Source organism: Columba livia, chromosome 7 (assembly GCF_036013475.1).
Source record: "Columba livia isolate bColLiv1 breed racing homer chromosome 7, bColLiv1.pat.W.v2, whole genome shotgun sequence".
Taxonomy (NCBI): Eukaryota; Metazoa; Chordata; class Aves; order Columbiformes; family Columbidae; genus Columba; species Columba livia.
In genome coordinates this window covers 785,303-800,824 of record NC_088608.1, presented here as the reverse complement: position 1 = coordinate 800,824, position 15,522 = coordinate 785,303, and the positions used below count along the sequence as shown (strand labels likewise).

Below are 15,522 nucleotides of genomic sequence, written 5' to 3'. Positions count from 1 at the left end.
TCCAGGCGGGTTGGAATGTCTGCACAGAAGGAGACTCCACAACCCCCTGGGCAGCCTGGGCCAGGCTCTGCCACCCTCACCAGGAACAAGTTTCTTCTCATATTCAAGTGGAACCTTTTGTGTTCCAGTTTGCACCCATTGCCCCTTGTCCTGTCCCTGGTTGTCACCAGAAGAGCCTGGCTCCATCCTCCTGACACTCCCCCTTTCCATATTGATCCCCAGGAATGAGTCCCCCCTCAGTCTCCTCTTGTCCAGCTCCAGAGCCCCAGCTCCCTCAGCCTTTCCTCACACGGGAGATGCTCCACTCCCTTCAGCATCTTGGTGGCTGCGCTGGACTCTCTCCAGCGGTTCCCTGTGTTACCCATGTATTTGTGACCCAGAAGGAGCCGGCCCGGGCTGAGCGGCCCGGAGGAGGGGCCGGGAAGGGCCGCGACGCCCCTGAACGCGGCGCGGGGCGCGGAGGCCGCTGCGCTGAGCGCCGGGCGGAGCGGAGCAGGCCCGGCGGGGCCTAGCGCCGCGTTCCGGCCTGAGAACCGCCCGCCCTTGGGCCCAGCCGCGGCCTGGGGCGGAGGGCAGGGCGGGGAGGCGCCGCCGGCGGTTGAGGCGGAGCGCGGAGGCGGCTGGCAAGCTGCCGGAGGCGAAGCGAGGCGTGCCGTGCCGTGCCGCGCCGCGGGCGGAGGAGCCGGCCGCCCCGCTCCGCTCCGCCCGCCGCCTTCTCTTCCCGCCGGCCGGCTGCAGCGCGGAAGGACGGGACGGGACGCGGCTCGGCCGGGCTCCGCGGTGAGTGGCGGTGGGGGACGAGGGGACGGGAGGCGGCGGCCGCCGGGGCTTCGCACCTCGGCCCGGCGGGGGGGAGGCCGGGACCCCGGGCTGCGGGCTCTGCCGGGCGGGCGTGCGGGAACCGCGGGTGGAGCTCCCAACTGCCCCCAGCAGAAACCTGTAGCACACGCATCGCTGCCGCACCTCTTCTCCTCCAGATCTCGCTTTGGCGAAGTACAGCAGGAGCTGACACTGCCAGCCGCCTCCCCTCCGCTTTACTAAAGCTTTCAGGTGGAAAGGCTGCCCGCCGGCAGCTGCGTGTGGTTGTTGTAGGGCAGCCGAGCCCCGTTTGCGGGGTTGGTGTCGCCCCGCTCGGGCTGAGCTCTGGTCGGTTTCCCGATAAGCTGGGACACAGCGCCGGTGCCTCTGTTCACGAACAGCTGTTTGCGCATGTGGAGGGATGTTTCTATGAAGTGTACATATGTTTATATAACATGCAGGTATGTTTTTATAATGGGTACATATGTTTATGTAACGTGCGTAGGTGTATTTTATAACAAACAGGGTTTTGCAGGACTCTTTCACTAGATTTCTTTCTCGCATAGAGCTGACAGAATACAGTGTCTCCTGTTATTAAAAAATGTGAATACTGGGCAAGGAATAGTGTGGCTGTAGCTACACTGAACTTTGGAAAATGGAAACTTACTTCTCGCTTGCACTGAACATACTCATGGGACCATTTCTGGGGGAGAGTGTAGCTGTGTAACAAGTCAGTCCTAAACTTTTTTTGTGCTTATTTCTTCTACTCAATAACTTTAGGCAAATGTTTGTAAGCCCCTTAACAGCAAAAGATACAAATGAGTGTGTGCGGTGACCTGGAGCGTGAAGCAGCCACGTCTGCTACCTGCGGGACGCGCTCCCGTGTTGGGTGCGCTGGCAGCAGGGGTGCGTGGGCAGCCAGCCGCTCCGCTGCGCTGCCGGCAGCTCTCCCTGCCCGCTCCGCACGCCTTGCTCGCTCTGCCCCGCTCCTCGCGCCCTCCCGTGTCTCCGCTGCCCCGAGCGGCCCGCGGGCCGTGCCCGCCGCAGCTGTGCAGGGCTCTCCGGAGGGGCCGGGGCGCGGGGCGCTCGCAGGGCTGTGGCGCTGGGCTCAGAGCGTTGCCAGCTTGGGGCAAGGACGGCCTTCCTTTGGAGCGCTGAGGACAGGTGAATGTGTTACCACTCTGGGCTCTTGCGTTGGTGTTGTAGTGGTTCTGGGGCAGCGGCTTGACTTCCCTCTGTGTCCTGTTTGCAGCCTGCTCTGTCCTGAGCTCTCTTTGAACCGTGGCAGCGCTGCTGCAACGGGGTTTCCACCTGGAAAGTTTCCCTGTGTGAGAGCTTTGCTCGGGTGCCATTACGCTGATGTTGGCCTGAAGACTCTGCAGTCCCTTTGTAAGTTCATCTTCTGACCAGGGAGCAAAAGCAAGCTTGCAGATGCAGCTGTTAGGAGTTTGCTGTATTTTTAATTGAAGTTAATCAGACCTTTCCTTTTCCTTACTTATTCGTAGGTACAGTTCCTCAGAAATGTTTAGTGATGAGCAGTGACTGACGATTAGCTAGTAGAGGCTCCATCTGATATTTCAAGATCTCTAAGGGTTGATAGCTAAGGCAAAATCCAGTACTGGCTCTTCTATAACAGCAATAAGCAGAATAATATTAATGTTAGCCATTTACCAGTTTTATTTAGTCTAACTTTGGATGAAAGTTTTGAATAGATATGCATACGCGTGAAAGATTATACACACACCTTGTATCTAATTTGTAGTGTTATTTGGTTGTGTATATACGGATATACACTTTATTTTGCTTAATTACGTGTGTGCGCAAATATGCATGTGCAGAAGCACAGTAATAATAACTTGGTGAGCCAGGCCCTTATTACATAGTGTAATATTTTCTCTAGAGATCCATTTCTACCCAGTAATCTGTCACTAATAGAAGTTTGGAAAGCTGGATGGATGTGGTAGGTTCAAAGGCCGTTAATGCAAACCAGCTTTCCAAATGAAGGCTCACACAGGTTCCTTTCCACCACCTGCTTTGTTTTCGCACATGTCTCTGCAAGCTTTAGGAAATATTTAAAAGAAACGTGCTTTTTCCACAGTCAGTCTGCAATTGTTACTCTCTACTTTCCCATGACGGTGAGCTGGGGTGTGTGTGCCGGCGCGCTCAGCCTGCAGAAGGCACACGTCGGTGCACCGGGACCGACCCGAGACGCTGAGTACTGGGCGGAAAGGGAAATCAATGTGAAACAAAAAAATTAGAGGCTGGGGAAGAAAAAATATCAGAAGCAGATGAGGCAAAAGTGTGACGATGGCGGTTTAAAGAGGGAAGTCCCCGCGTGCTGCTCTTCCTGGGGCTGCGGGCGGTGAACGATGTGGAGCAGAGACTGCGGGGCTGCGTCCCCAGCGCTGCAGCCTCACGCAGCTCCTGCTGCTGTGTGGAGCCCATCTCTTCCAAAAGGCGTCATTTGAGAGAGCAGTTTTTATTGTTGTTACATTAAAAACCCATCGGTTTTGCTTTTAGAAACACTCCGTATCCTTAAATAGCTTTCTTTGAGCCAGGTTCCCAAGCAGACCTGTAGCTCTGTCTCAAAGCATTTGTTACACCCAATAATGCTGCTGGAGCCCAGGTTGTCATTTCTCTGCTGGCTGGGTACAAAGTCTTGGACTCGGCCTTTGTTTTGCATAGCAAAGTGTTTCTCAAATCAAATGCTGATTGTGCTTTCAAAATTATATTGAATGCATGCCCCTCCTTGGGAATGAGATTGCGTGTACAATCAGGTCTCGATCTTTATGCCACTGTATAAAGCTACGCTGCTTCCTTGACACACCTAAGTAATCGCCTGGTTTGTAGGTATTTTTAAGCAGGTGCCTGTTTGCCTGTGCAGGTCTATGTCCAGTCTTGTAATAAGCAAAACACCTTGGTTTTTAATCCTCCTTCCTCTAGCGTTTGGCTAAGGGGCGGAAGAAAGCCGTGGATATAGTTCAGTATTAGGATCGAGCTGAATTGCTGGACTGTCTAATCGAATACCTGCATTAGCTATGAGGAGAATGAAGAATATCAGGAAAAAAGGGTGAACAGCTGTAAATTAACCGTATCTAAGCAAAACACCTCTCTCTAATTACAATAATTGGTTTACAGTATTTGCAAGTTTGAATTGTGTGTGTGGTGGGTTTTATGGCGGATATTAACCCCCACTAATATAGAAAGTGAGAATGACTGTTTGAACTACTTAAGCTAAAGACAATGTTGGCACAGGAACAAAAAAGTGTGGCAATCGCCCTGCATTAGTCAATGACCGGACTGGAGACTTGGTTTCCCACTGCTCGCATGGCAGATTTTGAAATAACCTTTCAATAGGACAGGAGGGAATTAAAATAAATTTATGATAAAACTTGATAAATATATTATGGTGTTTTTATGGTGGGAAAGCTCGAAACGCTCGTGACCTCAGTGTTCATTGTGTTCCTTTTAGTTCCCGGGGTTACAGCTGTCGCTGTCTGTAAGTGTTGCCTCATCCTCAGAAACATATTGCTTTCTCCAGCAAAATTCCACTAGCTGAAATCCCAAGAAAGATTTAAAAATCAGACTTTTCCCCTCATTACCTGTAGATTTGGGTTTTTTTTGAGGGTGATGGAACAGAAGAAAAAGTGGTTAGGTTAAATATACAAACAGGGGAAAGAGAAACCAGGTAGGTTTGTTAGTGTGTTCCCTGCAGGATACAGCTTGAAGCAGTTGGGATGTCATCATGTAGCGCTGGCTGCGAAGACCTTGGTCACCTGAGTCCAGAAAGCTAAGTAGTTTGAAGCAGTGGGGACAAAGAGCAGGAATGAGGATAGTACGCCTATTTTTTGCTTTTCTTTTCCTATATTTTTGTGCATGACAAGTGCTGCAGCTGCTTTTGGGCGCGATAGCCGAGCGAGTTGCCGGGCCTGGAGCCTGGGAAGGATTTTCCCCATGTGGGCACTGCTGCTCCGGTTCCGCTGATGAGTGCAGGCTGCCCCGCTTTGGAGTTCTGCGTACGGGCACTTACACATTTGTGATGTGGTCTGTGGCTTAAAGGGACTTGTAACCCTCTGAGCTGTCTGGATATTGTGGATTATATTTCTGTGCTTGGTTGGTGAGGTAGTTCTTGGCTAATTACTTTAATTAAAAAGTGCCGGAACTTGTGTTTAAGAACCCGAAGTAACCATCGGAGGTTTTAGGAGAGGGTTTTGTACCCACTGGAACTCTCTCTCAGTGTGTGGCTCCATTAGATACGGCTCACAGTCCTTACTGGTGGGAGTCACAAGGCGCGAGTCAGTGGCCAGACTCGGCTGCTGAGGCAGGTAACCGGCTTGGGTTGCCCCTCCAAGTGTCCTGCCTGGTTCTTGTTTGCCGTCACTGCTGGTCAGGTAACAATTAGCACAGGGCGGCCCGGGAGGTGAGACCCCCAGCCGGGGATGGGGTGCTCGGTGACTGCTGGGGGTGCTGCCGGGGGCACCCCCGTTTGGGTTGGTTTCAGCTTTAGTCACTTGCTTCTGAAATGCTTCCTTTGGTTAGTGTGGTCTGACATCCTGTGGAACTTAGTGTTAACCACTTCAGTCCTTTTTAAGAGCAAAGGAGAGCTGTAGATGGTCTAGTTAAGGGGGGGCGCTAACAGGATTATTTTCCGGTTACGTCACCTTTTTCTTGTTCTTCGGCCACTTCTTGCACTGACGCACCCCTGACCGGCCGGTAACGCTCTCGGGGCGGCGCAGCTTTGACCGCTCCAGTTACCTGCGGGAGGAATCCTGGTTGTGGCCTGTCCTGCTGCTGTTCCCTGCACCACAGCGATCGCCTTTCAAGTAGTCCTGCAAGAAGGATCGAGAGCCAAATTCAGAACAAGACAGTGACTTCAGCTCTTCAGAGGCGGCACAAGACGCGACTCTGCCTGGAGGGAGATCGGTGTGAGGCTCTCGTCACCCAAACCTCACCTGAGAAGCTTTTGGAAGGAATAAGACAGATTGAATTAGACAACGCTGCTGTGCCAGTGGCAAGTTATGGAAACTGTAGTGGTGATGATTATAAGTTTTCTATTTTTAACCCTTCTATTGAGTGACTCACTTTATTAGATGTGTTTGTTTAAAACGGAATGTGAAGCACCCAGATTCCATGGTAATGGCCTCATAAAGCACTCAGATATACAACACAACAGATTGGATTTCTTCTCTTAATTTAACAGGTTTTGCGTCTCATACGCCATGTCTGATGGCAGCATACAGGGCGTCACACGCTCCTATTGCGAAGCTCCACAGTTTGTATCCATCTGTCTCTTCACTTTTGCTAAAGTAGTCATCTTCCTTTGATCTCTCACTCACGATTCTGCGGCGGAATTTCCCACCCTTCCCCTTCCCTCATTCCTCCCATTCCTTCCCCCACCTTTGGCCATGGGCTGCTTAGATCCAGCCCGATGGTTTGATGATTAGAAGTCCCTGAGTGCAGCGCTGCGGGCGGTTCAGTGCTCCTTTGGCAGCCTCCTGGGCCCGGGCAGGGGCCCGTGTGCCCTGGGCTGTGCAGAGTTGCACAACTCCAAATAAGACCCAGCCAACAGTCTTGCTGGGCTGGGCCTTACGGGTGACGAGGAGGGCAAGTCGCTCCTTGGTTTTGCATCAGGCTGATCAGAGCTGGGGGGTGGCAGATGTTTGTCACATCTACTGAAGGTGGGTGTTGAAACTCCCTCTTTATGAAACAGGACGTGAGTTGCGCGTTGTATGCTTTTTGGTTTTTAAATGTGGGGCTGAAAGTGGTGCGGGAGAATCCAGGCTTTGAGGAGCGTGGTAATGGTGAAGCGGAGCCTGTGCCCGTGGGGCGGGAGGCCCGGGGTTTGTCACCGGTGGGCTCAGCGGGGTGTCCCCAGCCGGGCTCTGGGCTGAGCTCCCCGGGGCAGCGGCCGCTGCTTTGTCACAGTCAGCGTGACCCCGAATTGTCGTTACAAAATGCGCTGTTGGAGGGAGCACTTCCTCCTGTGATCACAGTTCTTAATAACTTCTTTAACTTTTGGAAACCAAAAGCATGAACGTTGGTGTAGTTTCCATTTCATGTAATTTGTGCCTGTTTTTTTTTTTTCCCCTTTGTGCTTCCTTTCAATTTTAAAGCCTCTTTCTTCTTATCAGAAGTCCTCTGATAGCTGGAGGTTTGCGGTGCCGTCCCTGTGGCTGCTCAGCAGCGCTGGGCGGGTCGGCCGGGCAGTGACGCGGTGTTTGCGGAGCTGGGGAGCGATCATGCCGTGCACAGCATCCCCTGCTCGTGCTCACAGCCTGCGGGGACGTCAGCCCACCCTCCAGCCCGCGGGTGGGTCCAAAGGCTGCCGTTTATCTCCTCTGTTGAAGCTAAGGGGAAGATTTAACACGCAGATTTACAGTGTCAGGTGGCACTTACAGCATTAAAGCACTGTACACTGTTTGAGATGTTTTTAAAGGTGACTCAGAATGTTTGTGTTATGGAAAGATGACTTATTTCTGACTGCATCACTTCTCATGCTGTTTGCTGTTATAGTTTTCATTAAAATAAAATTCAGTTTCTATCACAAGCTATTGATCTTGGCTTGGAAGAGAGTCAAGGTTTATCACCTGCTTGCAGAAGATGAGAGGTTTTTAAGTATGGGCTCCTTCCCTGTATATAGCACTCTGTGTACAGCCTTGGTCACGACTGTTGAGCTGCATTCTTTCCCCTTTCATCTCTGTGCCCTGCTTTATCCTGCTTGGTGCTCACAACAGTCTCTAGCACCCGTTCTGGGACAGAACTTGAGGAAAAAGCCCACAAGTGCACGTTTGGAGCTGCAGTTTCTCTTTGGCTGTGTGTGTGCTGGGGCAGTCCTGAAGCCGTCCTGCCGGGGGACACCTCGTTGTGTCCATTTCCCACGTGCGATGCGGTTCCTTTTGGAGAGATGCCGGAGCGTTTTGGGCAGGGAGAAGTTGCCATATGCTCTGGTGGGGGTCAGGCAGAGCCTCGCAGGGCAGCCAGCAGCCTGGCACCTATATATTACATATTGTGTCCCTGCCGGCTGGCTGGCTGGGGCTCTGCTGCCATGCCTGTAATGGCCTGAGCTCAGCTCAGCCTCATCCAAATCCATCTGCTCATACCTCACCAACACGGGTTCCTAGGGTGAAATTGAGATGTTCCGAGTGTGAAAGCGCTGTCTGTAGATTTGAATGCCTGTCGAGCTTTGCACCGGAGTGGCTTATGTTAAGCCGTACTTTCCTTTTTGTCCCTGAATAAGCTTCTCTTACTGATGGTGAGCAAGATTTATGTGGCAATTTGCGCAGCTGGTCTCCTGGGAGCGTTCCTTTCTCCGGAGAATCGCATAAATGTGGCTCCGAGCGCCGAGCAGAGCTAATGCTGCCCGTACCCCCTGGCAGTGGCTGGGGATAGAACCCCCCAGTACAGAGGGCACCGAGCCTGCCGCTTTCTGTGTGTTCTGTGTTATCTTGCATAGTGAAAGCGGCAGAATTGTTCTCTGGGGCATCTCTGATTTGCCTTAGTGCAGTTAGCACAGCTGTGTCCTCAGTGCGCTCCGGCTGCTGGCCGTGTCCCTGCTCGTGGCCGGGGGTTGGACCGCATCACTTGTGGAGGTCTCTTCAACCCAGGCCGTTCCGTGGTTTGATGTGTGCCAGCACCGGCCCGTGGTGCCAGCTGCGTTCTGTAGGGTAAAACATGTCGCCGGTAGAAATCTGGGGGTGGAAAGGACTGGTATGCCAAAAGACTGCGCTATTATAGACACGATCCTAAAGATTTTGTAGCTCCTCCCAAATTTTCGAGAAAACAATACTGAGTTGAACTTCCATTTGATTTTGATAATCACTTAACTTCTGAAGGCTGACTGTCCTTCATTTATACATATGAATGCATTTATACATATTGCATGCAGTTGCCCGTGGAGTTGGTTTCATTCCTAATAAAGATTTCTTATAGGAAATGTTAAATAAAAGCTGTTTGCTTGCCTCTGTAGCATTGTGTTAGAGCTAGTGACAGGTGCCTCGAAGCTTTCTGGGTCAAAGTAAGCACGGTGGGGACACGGGGGTGCTTGTTGCTTTTGGTGTTTGTTGTTTAAGCCAGTTCTCATATCTGGGAGGACCAGAGTTTATCCTAGCTGATGAATGAGAGCCTGTGGCATCTGTACCCGAGTGTTGCCTGTCAGCCCACGTGTTAAAGACAAAAAGCAATTCCTTCCAAAGCTGTGCGGAAAACTGCGTGTTTAAAGCACTGGAGCGCGTTGGCCTGCGCCTGCCGTCCCTCGGCAGCTGCTGGGCCGTGCCTCTCGGTGCCTTCGTTCAAAGTTAATGAGCTTCTGAAGAGTTTACTTGCACTGGGGCAGGAGGGGATTTGTGCTTCAGCCATCACCATTTTGTACCGAACTTGGCAGAACATTGAGCGGATACGCTTCCATTTGTTTTCCTGAAATCTCCGCAGGTGCGTAATGCGGCTCGTTGGAAGATGCTAATTTGTTCTTTTTAAGCTCCCTTGGATTCTACAGCATATTGTGTTCCCAGAACAGGCACTTGCGAGGGTTTTATGCTCCTTTGCTGATGCGTCAGGTGTGTGCGAGTGCTTCAAGGCTGCCACACTTTGCAGGCTGAACAAAGAGTTGTTTTTCTAGGACCTGGAGAAGCCTTCTGGTCGGCGCGTGTAGCACAGCGTGCTGGGGTGGTGTCTGTGTGTCACTGTCACCGTGTGCTTTGTGCGGCTGCAGGCGGCTCGTGAGCCGCTGCCGGTGGTCGCGGTTGCTTTAGTTTGCAGATGGTGATGGCAGCGCCAGTTTGCCGGCTGCACGTTTTGACTCTTGTGCAGCGCTGAATTTCATGTTGTGTTATGACTTTGTGAGCATCTGTAGGCATTTCAGGTGTGTCAAAGTGATGTTATAGAAGGTTGTTTTAAGAGATTTAAGATGGTAGGGTTTAGCTGCTGGTTAGTTTTTACTTTTGATTTTGGGGGGCTGATAAACCTGCAGAATGGTGTGTGGTTCTGAGGCACCCTGCTCTGGTGGTAGGTTGTTTCTCCCTGTCATGGTCTAAAGGAAACATGAAGTTGGTCTCTTTTGAGGCTGAAGTATGAAGTAAGTGGAAAATGTGATGCTCTACATACATATCGAGAAAGGTTGTTATGGTGGGAGTCTTCAAGAGCATATGTGCTGCTCTGCAGAAAAACTTGTGGGAAGCTGCAAGTCTTGGCCTTCTCACTTACATATAATACATACAGCATCTGTGCATCAAATGTTTGTGTGCAGTAATGGTGTGTGGACTTTCCCCCTGTATTGCATGTGCTGCAAGGGAATTGAGATCTATACCATCTTAAAAATGAAGTTTTCTTGTTTGGCTTATGTCTTAAACGTGTGGTGTGTTCTTAAAAAAAAATAACAGTTATGCAAAGTGGAAGAACTAATAGATGAATCCCTCTGCCCAGCCCCTGGATGGGGGAGCTCCAGTGGACTGGGCTCTGGCGGGCCCAGCTCTGGTGGGCCTGGCTCCTGTGGGCCCAGCTCCCACCGCCTTCCAAGCCCGCTGTTGTTCCAGCGTTGGCACAGGGCTGCACACGTCGTCTGCTGCGGCTTTAGCCTTAACGGTGCTAAATCTCTTGTATGGAGCCTGCTGGCGGTCTGGGGCTGGGACAAAGCTGTGTCCATCCCCGGGGGCTCCAGCGCTGCGGGACCCCTCAGCCGTGGTGGGTGTTGTTTCTAACGCGACACGAGCTCCGTGGTCCCGCCAGGATGGATGAGGTTGTGCCTGCTTAAGATTCAGGTCAGCTCCATGCAAATCTTTCATTCAGTGTCCGGACACTGTGTCTTTGAAGAATTCGCCTGACCCACATAGGGCTGGCTGTAAACCCTCTGTAGGCAGATGACAAGTTCTGCGCTAACCGCGAGACACTTGCTCTCGTCTGCTGTCTGTGCTGCTGCTCCCCGCTGCAGGGCCTGGCCGGACCGGCGCGTCGCTTCCCCACCGATCCCGGGTAGGACGGGCTGTGTGCAGGGACTGCTGGCCCCGGAGTTCCTGCCCGGAAAGCGGGACGAGGTGTTCCAGGCAGCCGCGGCTGTAGAAGTGGTTTGATGGGGCAGGAGGGCGGCCGCAGGTGATCCTGTCAAGCAGATGCGCTGTTCTCTTGTGCCGGGGGTTTGGTGCCCGGCTGGCTGTGACAGGGTGTTCTGATTCTGCTTTTGCCGCAGCATCGTAAGCGCTTATCACATGTACAAGAACTTAGAGCTTAGACGTGGGCCGTGCATACACCTTGTATGTCTAAACACTCTTTTGTCGTTCAGCTTTTGCAGCAAATACCAGAGCACTCTGGCCTGCCTCTGACTAGACTTTGTTTAGAAATTAGTAATACTGCAATCAAAGTCCCTAATTAATATATTGCTACCCTAAGTTTCAACTTGTCACAACATTGTCATTAGTTTCTGCAGATGGTCTGTTCTGTGTAGCCTGGATTCTAACATGGAAAAACTGCCTATTAATTTTTATCTTCTTTTCTTACAGTAAAAAATGGCATTTCAGAAGGCAGTGAAAGGAACCGCTCTCATTGGAGGAGGTGCCATAGCAACAGTTTTTGGCCTCTCTCAATTTTCTCAGTATAGAAACAAACACGTAAGTATTAATTATGATTTCTGATAAAATATGAAACTTAAAGTCTGTTTGAGCATATGTTAGGCTTATACGAATAGTGCTGTTTGGAAAGGAGTGCCAAGAGCCTCTCAGCTTGATTCGGTAGGTGCTAATCTGGAGGATGGCATTAAACGATGTTTCGCTATTGTAAGTCTTTAAACAGTGGGGAAGTGAGATTCTTATAAATCACTTTTAAGATTTAAAAAATGACCTTTGTGTAGGACTAGGGATTTACTCAGTTGCAGGAGGAGTGGAAAGTACCGATTGAAGTATAAGCATTAAATAGAGAGCATTGTGAAACTTAGAAGCTGGAAGTGAAACCAGTAGCGCTGCCTCTGAGAATCCCAGCTTCAGAACCCGGACACGCGGACAGAACAAATCCCGGCAGCGAAGGGTGGCGCTGGGGACTTGCAGCTGAGGCGCAGCAGGGGTGCAGGAGGAGGTGCCGCAGGTTCCACTCTCAGTTTGTGCGTTGGTTCTCGCTGCTGTAGAAAATGGGTTTCGCTGGCAGCTCTGCCCCTCGCCGTGCTCTTTAACCCGCTTCTCGGGGCCGGAGCCAAGGAGGAATGGGTGAAAGGAACAGGCGTTGCGGGCTGGTTTTCCGCAGAGCTGGCGTGGCTCAACAGCTACTGCTTGTCTTAAAGCAAGTAGCTGCCCACTGTTGCAGTGCAGTGATGCCATGCTTTAGAGCTTTAGCAAATCACCCTCTCTGGGCTCCGTGTGTCAGGAAACACATCTCCTGATCAATCGTGTGTTCAATGTGGTGCCTCGCGTTTGGCCAAGAGCGTTTGCAGTCGGTGTTCCTACACTGGCTGAAGCAGGAGCAGAGCCGTGGTCTGATCTGCTCCAGTCTGGGTCTGGAACAAGCTCAAGCCCAAGGAGCCACCTGCCCCTTCCCCCGAGAAGGTATCGGGGTGAGCGGGTGCTCGTTCTGCTTTTCACCGTGGAAATGGAGCCAGCCGGCTCTTCAGCCAGGCAAGCTGTTACTCGGAGCTGCTTCCGTTACCACACGTTTACTATAAGATGCCGTTCAAATTGGGCGAACCGAAGATAGGAACGGAGGCGGATCTTAGTGGTCTAGGTGAAGGTAAAGCCGTGGGCGGCGGGGGAGAGTCTTCACCGAGCTCCACGAGGGTGTGTGTTACGTCTGAATAAATGATAACCGGAATGTTCTGGCTGTTTGTACGGGCAGGAGGAGCAGCAAACGGGATGAGTCATTTCTGGGGAACCTAGCTGGAGAGTGGAGAAACCGCAATCCTTATGGCTTTGGATACTGTTGCAGAAAATAAAGCCTAGCATTTAAAGCGAGCTTCCCATTGGGCTGCCTGTCTTGCACCTACCTGATAATACTGCTTCTAAATCTCTCTGGAGTCTTTATTGTAGGATTTTTACAGTCTGGCTTCATTACTGTCAGAAATGGCAGCTTCAGACTTTAGGACTGTTAAATATGAGAAGGAGGTGGAGGGGAAAAGTGACCTGTCTAGCTCACTGGTACGTGCAGTGTTCTGGAATTCAGGGCTCTCCCATTTTTCTGGCAATGGGTGGCTGTTGGATGGCCATCATGAGTTTCCAGAGACAGATTAAAACCCAAAGTTTTACAGATGATCGTGGTGTCAAAATGAAATAACTGCTTGTCCCCTGATTTCTAAACCTGTTGTGTAGGATCGGTCTACAAAGGATCTGAAATTTCCAGCATATGTCTCAGCAAATGGATCTGTCAAGTGAACAGCAGGTTGTTTTCATGTTGTACTAACTTGCGCGTTTGCTACGTGATGTCCCTTAAAGCTGCTGCCTTAAACACCTAATATAGGGCAGCAGGTGGAACATAACAGGAGGGATTGACACAAAGGAGGACAGTCCGTTTGTCGTGTTGACATATCTAAGCTGTGGGCATGTCCCCCAGCCCAAGTGTCCTCTTTTTAATAATGCCTGCCAATCAAACGTACGCCAGGGCAAAGAGCTTGTCTTCCTTTGCCAGGGAAGAATATTGCCCCAAGATGTGCACTAATTGGCTACACACTGTAGGAAATCTGTTATTTCAAGAACATAGTCCCTCACATAATAAGACAGAAATAAAATGCTCCGTTTTTGCGCGTGTTTGTATTGCTTCGCGCGGGGACCGGCTGTGCCGACCCGCAACGGGGGCACCGGGTACGGAATGAGAGCTCAGCTGCCCGTAGCCCCGGGCACGCGGTCCGGTGGGCTGTCTGTCTGTCTGCGTTTGCCGTGTTCGCTCAGCGGCTGTTGGGTGTTTCTGTGTAACAGGGCTGTTCCAGGGACATCCAAGGGAGAGGAGGGAGGGCGCTGAGGTTCCGGCCTTTGAGAACGGGTAAGGTTGGGTTTTTGACAACACCCAGTTGCTGCTGAGCACAGGGAGGGTGGGAACACAGGTTGACATGACAGAACTCATGTCGAGTTTAACTCGTAAGCTGATAGATGAATATTACATTTCTGTATGGTTTTATAGCAACCTGATCACTGGGGTATTTACTGAATAAATAAGATGGGACAGCTTAATGCTCTGTGTAAGGGAATGAGTAAGAATAACACTAATTCAAGCGAAACCTCCTTCAGTAAACACACAGGAGTGGTGCCTTCATCCAGCCGTTTCCCTTAAGGGAGCTGGTCCAGCTTCTGTGCAGCCTCCCTGGCTTAGGCCGTGGAGGGCAAATGCGGAATTCGGACAAGGAGGCTGCTGTTAGATTAAAAAGAAAACCCCTTTTCTGTAGGAAAGGGGAGCTCTTCATAGCAGGTGGTGCAGGGGTCTGAAGAAACTAGTCCCTCCCAACTGTTTTGGGTCAAAGCAAAAGGGTGTGTAGACTCCCAGGTTATTTTCAGTGCTTCCACTGTAAATGAATTGCATCTCAAACAATACAGGAACCCTCAATCCACGTGTGCTACGTTGACTACCACTCAGGAGCTCCTGAAAAGAAGAATTGCATCCGAGATGAAGCTGAACCCCTCTGAGACATAAAATGCACAGGCTATGTACATCATCGATTGATTTGGCCTCAGATATTCAGATACCGGAATGGCACATGTGATACAGCCAGCTGTGTCACCAGCGCTTCTAACGCTGATAGGGACAGAGAAATGGAAATACCCGTTTCTCTTGCTTCCCATAGATGCTGACTGAACTGCTGCATTTTTGTGCCTCATGTTCATGCGTGGAGCCAGGTGCGCCGCTGCTAGACGTGGAGTGGGTGTTCCTGGATGCGCCAGCTTTGAACTGGTGCTCCCCTGGTTGTGCAGTTGCAGGGGATGCTGGCTGCTCCTAACTAAGCCCCCCAGGCAACCCTTCTCTCTTCTTGCTGTGTAAATACATTGCTGGTCAGTAGGAGTTGATCATCAGGTAGATCCAGTACAGTGTGATGATATGATAATGCACCAGGGCCTGCTTTTGGGTGGTTTTTTTAGTGAATAAGGATGATGAATTTGACGCTGCAAACCGACCTGGAGATTTACATTAGCAAATGAACAAGAATGCTTGCTTATGGATTACTAGATCACTGTATAACTTCATGATTGAATTCAAACTGCCAAACTAAATTTCTTCTTGCTAAGAGCGTAATCAAAAGCATTCAAGGAACTCTTCCCTGAGAAATTGTAGATATAAACAGCAATTGCTTATTTCAGTAAACATACTTGTTCACTGCCAAACTAATCACCTTATTGCAGATGGAATCCCTGTATGCAGCTTTTCTTCACTCCTGCATTTAATTGACAGCAAGATGAATCATATCTACATCAGTTCCTAGTGCGCTAATCACTTTGCTTGTGTTCCAGTGCTAATCACGGCCCTCTCCCAGGACATCTGCTTGGACTCTGGTCTGGGTTCTGCTATGGGCCATTTGCAGTGACTAATGTGTTTAAAAACACAAAAAGTAGTCAAAACCCAAACGATACTGGTACTGCTCGAACTCTGGATTGTGTTTTTCTTGTCTTGCGGAAGGTGCACACTTTGAAAATAGTCCCTTGTTCTGCTGAAGAAGGCAAGCCTGGCAACGCAGTGCGGAATTCATCTGGAGACGGGGATTTTCACTTTTCTAAATTTTAAGAAGGTTGAGCGTATGTAGCTGAACTTGACCAACCAAAACACATGCAAGACTAC

General features: G+C 50.6%; 1 protein-coding gene across 5 annotated transcripts in view; it reads left to right on the top strand.

Moving 5' to 3' along the window:
• The first annotated feature begins 475 nt into the window (after window positions 1-475).
• GPD2 (glycerol-3-phosphate dehydrogenase 2) overlaps window positions 476-15,522 on the top strand; it is a 54,846-nt gene continuing 39,799 nt past the window's right edge. Inside the window, exons 1-2 of one of the 5 annotated variants that reach the window (XR_010473933.1) lie at window positions 476-780; window positions 11,286-11,393. Coding sequence is in view for 4 of the 5 variants with exons in the window: in XM_065070132.1 (XP_064926204.1) it covers window positions 11,292-11,393 (102 nt within the window). In the remaining variant the exon portion in view is untranslated. Of the gene's footprint in view, window positions 781-936; window positions 1,260-6,457; window positions 6,477-10,645; window positions 10,762-11,285; window positions 11,394-15,522 lie in introns of those variants that run through there. The other 4 variants (XM_065070132.1, XM_065070135.1, XM_065070134.1 and 1 more) reach the window with 4 other exon arrangements.